This window comes from Phaseolus vulgaris, chromosome 2 (genome assembly GCF_000499845.2).
Source record: "Phaseolus vulgaris cultivar G19833 chromosome 2, P. vulgaris v2.0, whole genome shotgun sequence".
Taxonomy (NCBI): Eukaryota; Viridiplantae; Streptophyta; class Magnoliopsida; order Fabales; family Fabaceae; genus Phaseolus; species Phaseolus vulgaris.
This window is the reverse complement of record NC_023758.2, coordinates 27,526,354-27,535,076: the sequence shown is the minus strand read 5'-3', so window position 1 is coordinate 27,535,076 and position 8,723 is coordinate 27,526,354. Positions and strand designations below refer to the sequence as shown.

Below are 8,723 nucleotides of genomic sequence, written 5' to 3'. Positions count from 1 at the left end.
GAAATCAATTAATTAAAATCTCTTTTCAATAAATTGATCAAACAAAACTTAATTATGATTATAATCGGGTATAACAAATAAATAAATAATTATATATATATATATATATATATATATATATATATATATATATATATATATAATCAACTACAAAATTAATCCTAAATTTGTCGGTGAACACTGTAGCATGACAATTATTACATTTGAAGCTGTCAAACAAAAGTCAGTTTATTTATTTCCCACCACTCTGTCAATTATTTTGCATATCCAACACCACTTAATCACAGAAAATTAAATGAGTTTCAAATCAGTGCAACAAACATTTCTAAAGAAATTCTTCATCACTCTTATCTACCTCTCTTCTCCAACCTTTCCTTTATTCCACTCTCCTTTCTTCCTATGGCCGAGGTTTTACTGGGAATCGTCATTGAAAATTTGGGATCTTTTGTTCAAAACCAACTTGCAACTTATTGGGGTGTTGACCAGCAGACTCAGAAGCTTTCCAGCAATCTCACTGCAATCCGTGCTGTCCTCAGAGATGCTGAGAAAAAGCAAATAACAAGCGAGGTCCTCAAGATTTGGCTGCAGAAACTCACAGATGCAGCATATGTACTGGATGATATCTTGGATGAATGTTCAATTCACTCCACAAAGATGCACTCTCATGATGGACATACTTCATGCCTATCCCCTCTCCATCCTAAGGACATTCTCTTTCGTTTTAATATTGGCAAGAGGATGAAAGACATCACCCAAAGATTTCATGACATTCATCAAGAAAAGAGCAGCTTTAATTTAGAACTTGGGGTCACCGAGGTGCAAACACTGGATGATGATTGGCGCCAAACTAGCTCTGACATTACAGAACCTACACTCTATGGCAGAGATCAGGATCGAGAGCAAATTGTTAAGTTTCTTGTGGAAGATGCGAGTAACAGTGAAGACCTCTCCGTCTATCCCATAGTTGGTATGGGTGGACTCGGCAAAACAACACTTGTCAAGCAGGTCTTCAATGATCACAGGGTATGCAAACACTTTGACTTGACAATTTGGGTCTGTGTTTCTGATGATTTCAACTCCAAGACAATACTACAATCCATCATAGAATGTTGCACTGGACAAAATCCCAATCTCAATACGTTAGAAGCAGTGCGGAAAAAGGTTGAAGAAGTGTTGCAAAACAAGAGGTATTTACTTGTTCTTGATGATGTGTGGAATGAAGACCAAGAGAAATGGAAGCAGTTGAAGGGGAAGTTGCAGTGTGCAAGGGCAGCAAAAGGAGCTACCATTTTGGTCACCACTCGACTGCAGGAAGTTGCTTCCACCATGGAGACGCATCCTGCTTACCATTTGACAGAATTGTCAGGAGACGACAGTTGGTCATTGTTCAAACACCATGCGTTTGGACAAAACAGAGAAGAAATAGAAGAGCTTGTGGCAATTGGCAGAGTGATAGTGAGAAGATGCGTTGGTTCGCCACTTGCAATCAAAACACTGGGAAGTCTTTTGCGTGATAAAAGTGAGGTAAGCCAGTGGGAAAATGTAAAAGAAAGTGAGATTTGGAATATACGAGAGGAAAGTAGTTCTATGACATGTGAGGAAAATTCTATCATGCGTGCTTTGAAACTGAGCTATTCTAATTTGGAGTTGTCTCTGAGGAGATGCTTTTCTTTTTGTGCAATTTTCCCCAAAGATTTTGAAATAGTCAAGGAAGAACTAATTCATCTCTGGATGGCTAATGGATTTATTAAATCTGAAGGAAACTTAGAAGTGGAGGATGTTGGAAATAAAGTGTGGAAAAAATTATACCGTAGATCATTTTTTCAAGAAGGAAAATCTGATAAGCTTGGTATGATTACAAGTTGCAAGATGCATGATCTATTTCATGATCTTGCCCAGTCTATTATGGGTGAAGAATGTGTGATTATTGAGAAAGGAAGGTTGACTCAGTTGCCAACTAGAGTTCACCATTTGCACATGTTAAATTATGATGCCTCTGTCAATATGGCTGCTTTCAAGAAAGTTGAATCCCTGCGGACTTTTCTGGATTTTGGTAATATTGGCCTGGTGCCATCAACCCATTGTCTCCGAGCATTATGCACAACTTCTTATTGGTTGTTCCCAGTCACAGATTTATCACATTTGAGATACTTGAGTTGGAATAGGGGTTCGGGAGAAGGCTTACGTAACATAATTTGTCAGTTGCCAAAATTGCAAATATTGAAACTGCAACAGCTCAATCAACTTAGGCTGCCCAAAGAATTGACGCAATTGCAAGATCTAAGACATATTGTGATTAATAATTGTGAGTCAATATCAGAGATGCCTCCGAATATTGGCAAGTTAAGGCATCTAAGAACACTGAGCACTTTCGTTGTGGGTTCAAAGGCAGGGTGTGGGTTATCAGAGTTGCATAGCTTAAAGCTGGGAGGCACACTGAGAATCCAAGGCCTTGAGAACGTCCCCAATGAATGTGATGCTAAACAAGCAAATTTGATTGGTAAGAAGGACTTGAATATCCTACACTTGTCATGGGGTGGTAGTGCTAATTCAGAAGGTAGTAATGTTAACATTGAGAGAATACTGGAAGCCCTGGAACCTCCCTCAAGTCTGAAAAGTTTTGGGATGAAAGGATATAAGGGGAGACAGTTATCGAGTTGGATAAGAAATGGTGCAGTTTTGAGAGACTTGGTGGAAGTTATACTCTTGGACTGTAACAACTGTGAGGAGCTTCCTCCACTTGGTAAACTACCACAGTTGAAAAGGCTAGAAGTGGGTGGAATGAAAAATGTGAAGTGGATAGATGGTGAGTCGTATGATGGTGTGGAGGAGAAGGCCTTTCCATCGTTGGAGGAATTGAGGGTGGAGAATTTACCAAGTTTGGAGAGGATGTTGAAGGAAGAAGGAGTAGAGATGCTACCTTGTCTTTCCGAATTAACAATTGTTGGCATGTCCAACCTTAAATTTCCACGTCTTCCTTCTGTTGGGAAGGTATCTATTTGCAAAGCGGCTTCCTTCATGGAAGGGGTTGTGAAGAATATGCCTTGTCTAAAGACCTTGGATATTGAAATGATTGAAGGACAAGTGGTATTACCCGACCAACCTAGCGGGTTGGGTTCACTACAGGAACTAATAATTTTTTCTTGTGATGATGTGGAGTATTTCCCAGAACATGTGTTGGAAGGCCTTACATCTCTTCGACGTTTAAGTATTTTATTCTGTGATAACTTTAAATCATTATCTGAAGGTGTGCGACATTTGACATGTCTGGAGATTTTGATTATCAGGTTTTGTTTAGAGATGGTGACTCTACCAACCAATATGAGCCAACTAACTGCCCTTCGGACTGTCACAATCGACCGTTGTTATACATTACCAAATGGCTTACAACGTGTCCCCTCCCTACGAACTTTGGAAATAAGCGGTTGCATGTCTACTTCATTGCCGGACTGGCTGGGAGACATGACTTCTCTTCAAAACTTATACATTTCGTACTGTGGAGAGTTGAGGTCACTACCGAGTAGCATTCAACGCCTCACCAACTTATCTTCTTTAACTTTATACGAATGTCCTTATCTGAAGAAGCGGTGCAAGAGGGAAACGGGAGAGGATTGGCAATACATAAAGCACATTCCAGAAATAGAACTGTTTTCCGAAACGACATTTTGTGGTAAATTCAAGAGTGTTTTGTTTACTTCTCTCCCTAATGTGTCACTCTGTCCTTCAAAAATTGGGTATCCTTTTGCACAGTGTATATATTGAATAATAAAACAAGGTTTTAGTATTCCCCACTTTTATGTTTGATGTCTTCTCATTTCATACAATGTATCTTATGATTCAACTTAGTCGGTAATGTTTTTGTCCAGACAAAGTAGTAAAGGGAAATCAGTTTTTTTATATGCAATTTCTAGGTGATATAATGGCTGATATAAAATCATTTCTAATCTTTTTTTCTCCTCACCTCAGGATTTTGCTAAAGTCTTTGCTGTGGCTATTCTGGATTACATGCAGAATGCTATGAATAAGCTTAACAGTGATTCTAAGAAAATCAATCCTCAGGTATGCATCATTCTTTTTCTTTGCTTTTGTTCTGCATGTAGTCAGTGATGGTACTTTCCAAAGTGATTTCAAATTATTATCTGCTATATAGTGTTCGATGTGCCTCAAATTGGTATAAAATTTGGTTTTGAATTTGTTTAGGATAAAATATTGTTTACTGAATTGTTTTGAAAGTGTAAGTGGTAAGAGATATCTGTGCTTGTTTGCTTAAACATGTACACAATTTTATTTTGAATTGTTTATTTAAGATGTATAAAAATTGATTTTGAAAAAATTGCTTACTAACACTAGTGTGGACACTCATTAATTTGATTCAAAATAACTGTGTAGGCTTAAAATTTGGACTCAATTGTTTGTGTTTGCAATTCTACAAGGATATATCTACTAGGCTGCAAGATATCATTTGAGAAACAGAGCATATCGATAAGAAATGGTTAGTTACTAAGTTTTGTATGGTCCCGGTGCTACAAGTAGCAGAAGATATTTGCAATTTAATAAATGGTTTTGGTTGGTAATTTGTTGTTTTAAAACCAAGTAAAGATGCACTTATGTATTTCTTCAGCCACTGTCCTTTGTCAGCGCCTAATCTTGAAATGAAACTCTAGAATGAAGATAAGGCTTGTATTCTTTTTAATGCTCTACCAAATTCATATGAACACATCTGGGATGTTATTTCATTTGGAAGAGATCAAACAATCACTTTTCCTGTGCAGTGCTCAATTCAAATAAAGAAATCTCAAAATGCAGAAGAGATGAAAACTAATAATAATGCAGAATATTTGAATATTATGTGGGGCAGATCAGAGAAAAGAAGTTCCAAACTAAACAAGCATAGATCTAAATCCATAAATCAATCTCAAAGCAAGTTTAAATGTTTTCATTGTCATAATAAAGCATGCCTTAAAAGGATCTACCCTGAGAGAAGAAACAAGAACTATAACAACATTGCTTCTTCAATTGGTGGTCCCACTATAGCCATTTAATAGGTGAACAGCTTATCTTAGTTTTTCTATAGCATTTGAGACAGGTTGATTATTCTTAGTCAAAGAATGTGTGCTGGTATTTGCATGTTCATTATATACTTACCTTCGATGTCCAGAAACCTCTCTAGGGAGTACCGATGACATGGTTCATTGACTTTCTCTGTGTAACCAGCTTCCATTGCCAAATAAACCTTTAAAAAGTAAAATTAAAATATTATACAACTATACACGTTTGAAATTAAAATATTATACAACTATACATGTTTGAAAGTTATGCTGGGGCTATAAGACTAAAAGTACCAAGAAAAACTAACATACAATGAGTACTACTTTTTCCAACAAAATAAATAAAAGAATATTATAACTGTTTCCTATCAATGCATGCCTACACCATGCTTTGCCAAGGGAATGGTGAGAGTGTTTGTGATATCTTTTTTGGACTATGTTCCTAGTGTAATGGCGAATGTCAAGTACATGTTAATTGCCATGAAATTTTCAAAAATTATTGATACATCATACAGTAAACAAATACTTTTTGGCTACCTTGCTGCTTCTCTTATATATGTTTGATATATTTGATTTTTGAGGTTGAATTACTTAGAGGGTTCATACACTTATGTAATGCCAAATGGAAAGTTCAAAGTTTGTCACTTTTTTATTGAATTAATTGTTTAGTACCATATATTCGTTTCTCTAATACAATGTACTATATTCAAACCATCAGATACATGCATTTGCAGATTGTGATGTAAGGAAAAAACCGAAACGCCTTTCAAAACCGTGACGGAACTCCGAGTTTTAGAACGGACAATACATCGGATGCAGTGATTGATCCTAGTGATGTTATCTCAACGGACTTGTATGTATCTTGGAATCGACAGGACTCCCTACCTTGTACTGTTTGGTTTTGTGCAGAGAAGTTATTAGATCTTCATTGTGTTTAAAATTTACATACTAAGCTGGATTTATTTGTTATTGGCGTACGTTCCTAATTGGTTGCTTAGTGTTCTACTAATAACTAAGAGCTAGTGTGTTGTTTACATAAGAAGAATCTGTATTTTCTCAATGACTTTGTGGTTGCTTAGTGTTCTACTAATAACTAAGAGCTAGTGTGTTGTTTACATAAGAAGAATCTGTATTTTCTCAATGACTTTGGTAGAACAATGAATGACTTAGACCATTAATAATTACTCTTAACATGATTGTAGGCAGGAAAGGAAATGGTTTGATCAGTCTCACTGTGGATCACAATTTATTATAATGTTATATGTCATAAATATCATTTTAGCTGCACCTATAGAAGACTGATAAGTCTGATCTAACCTTGAGTGCCACTGCTAGGTATGGAATTTTTCCTCTCCTAAATTAGATAAAAATTAAGTAAAAACTGGAGAAAATGTAGTTCTCGGCAAAATTAGCTTTATTTCACAAGAGATCATCTACATGGCTAACACAATATAATTAGGCTCAGGTTGAAATCCAAATTCTTAGGAACATTATCAGCATGAGATCCCTTTTAATAATTTCTTACAATGCAATTTTCCTATTGTTTTTTTTGCTAAAAATCTGCATATATTGTGTACCACTCCTACTCAAGGAAAAACCTTTGGTTTTGATGCCAGTCTCCAAAACCCAAATTTATAGTTAACATCTACCTTGCTTCCTCCATCAAAACTATAATGCCCACAGAAAACATTATTTAAGAATAGATTTTATGTCTCTGGTACGCACATCGAGGACCAAATTAAACATGAACTCAATGATGAATCTTAATGGAAACCTATCCTTATAAGAAAGTCCCCCGTCTTGCCTTCATGAGTTCTCAAACAATAAAATATTCCTCTATACATGTTTTTTATAGGTTAGAAACAAGCATATGAACGGTTAAACCTGGTTAGTAACTATAAGATTTCCCTATCTTTATAGCTAAACCCAGTTTGGTAACATTAAATTATTGTCGTGACTGAGAATAGATCATCTAATCTGCCATTGTTGTCACTCCTAACAAGTACAAAGTAATCTAAATAAAATATTCCTCTGAACTGAGAATAGAGTAATTTGACATTGTTGTTACCAAGTACAAAGCAATTGAAATGAAATTTCATCTCTCCAACAAAAAGTATTCTAAATGAAATTGAATCATCCTCATTGTCCAACAAAAACATGTCAATCTTCCAATAGACTTCATCAATCACCTTCGCTCTACCTAGCTTAACATGCATAGATTTCATCAATCAATATTTGTCTAAGCCATACAAAACAAGAATATACTCACGCAAAAAGAGAAATGCCTTCTTTATCTCGTCCTGACTGGCATATTCAGGAACACCAAGAACTCGGCAGTAATCTCGGTCAGCCGAAGAAGACAATGCTGGAACAATACAAGCAGAAAAGGGAAATCAAATGAAAACCTCAACGTATAAGGCATCACAAATCACCAATATTAATAAAAACAATGCAATTCACGTTCGATTCAACCAAACCTGTTGCATGGAAATAACGACATCTAAACTAAACGGTATTCTCGAAATCAGAGACTCCTCTGTTTTCGTGACAAAACCGCAACTGAAACATTTAATTCCGTAAAAGAATTGTAGAAAAACTAATTATTATGCAAAATCAAGATAAATTCAAAACGTGCCCCGAGCCAGCAAAAACGATTGGCCAATCGACAAGAATTTGCTGAATGATGATTCTCCTTTATCCACGAGCAATTCTGAGGTGACAGACGAAAGCAAATGGCGCCGATAGTGCATTGGAAGAATCGATAGTGTGAACAACGCCAGAGAAAAAGGAAGAGAGATTTTGAATAGTTTTGGGCTTTTTTGTTCCTCCACTTACCGGCGTTAAACGCGTGAACATTCTCTTTCTCTTTCGCGTGAAAAGGCTTGTGGATTAGTAATATCGCTGCGCAATAGAGAGGGAGAGAAGGGTGTGAGGCCAAAAATCTGCTTAAAAGAGCATCGGAACATCGATCAAGTGTTCTCGGCGACTATTCCAGTGGCAATGATGCGCGTGCTCGGAGTTTACCGCACCGGGTTTAGGTTCGGGCTTAACGTTAACGGCAGCCAAATTTTTAAAAAATATTTATTTATTTAAAAATAAATTTGTTAAGAAAGTCTTTTATTTTATTTAGATTTTAAAATAATCCTTTAAAATTTAATCAAGTTAACAAAACTTCGTTATTTTATTAAGATTTTAAAATAAATCTTTGTTAATTAAATTCATTGACCGGATTATATTCATCTTCACCAAATAATCTCTGTTGAATTTTTTTCTTCATAATATATATTTTTTTATTGCTTTTTCTTTATAATTGCTATGTAAATTCAATAATCACTATGTCATTATTATTATTCATTTTATAAGTAAAAAAATTAATTAGCTTTTTTATTTACTAATAAATTATCACATTTTACATTTATTCTTTTATAAATATTTTTGTTCTTAGTGATCTTTGATAAAGTATCTTCTTACTTAATTTTTTTATTATCTTTAATTAGTTATGTGAGTGCAATCCTCCACAAGACCAATAATAAATATAATTTTATATTTAATTATATTTTATATTTATTTTTATGAAAAATGAATTTTATTTTGATTGTTATTATTTGTTAACATCTTTTTAAGTTATAAGTTGTCTAAAAAATTTGGTTCACTAAAATCTATATTAATTTTTTT

At 35.1% G+C, this 8,723-nt stretch overlaps 1 protein-coding gene and 1 long non-coding RNA gene across 3 annotated transcripts; one reads left to right on the top strand and one right to left on the bottom strand.

Annotated features, from left to right (window-relative positions):
- The first annotated feature begins 218 nt into the window (after positions 1 to 218).
- Positions 219 to 6,189, top strand: LOC137811171 (putative disease resistance protein RGA4). 2 transcript variants are annotated; one of them, XM_068612798.1, is made up of 3 exons: positions 219 to 3,670; positions 3,967 to 4,059; positions 5,783 to 6,189. In XM_068612798.1, the coding sequence occupies exons 1-2, from the start codon at positions 400 to 402 to the stop codon at positions 3,975 to 3,977; spliced, it is 3,282 nt and encodes a 1,093-aa protein (XP_068468899.1). In that variant the 5' UTR covers positions 219 to 399; the 3' UTR covers positions 3,978 to 4,059; positions 5,783 to 6,189. The 2 variants fall into 2 exon arrangements, with proteins under 2 accessions (XP_068468899.1, XP_068468898.1); XM_068612797.1 differs by having other exon boundaries at positions 5,767 to 6,189.
- LOC137811173 (uncharacterized) lies at positions 3,966 to 8,105 on the bottom strand. Its single transcript, XR_011081039.1, has 3 exons — positions 7,884 to 8,105; positions 7,318 to 7,413; positions 3,966 to 5,233 (listed from the first exon to the last, which is right to left on the bottom strand). It is a non-coding gene; the product is annotated as an uncharacterized lncRNA (long non-coding RNA).
- Positions 8,106 to 8,723: the final 618 nt, after the last annotated feature.

What these genes read in the sequence shown, in the direction of transcription:
- LOC137811171 (XM_068612798.1), top strand. Translation starts at nt 400, where the DNA reads ATGGCCGAGGTTTTACTGGGAATCGTCATTGAAAATTTGGGATCTTTT.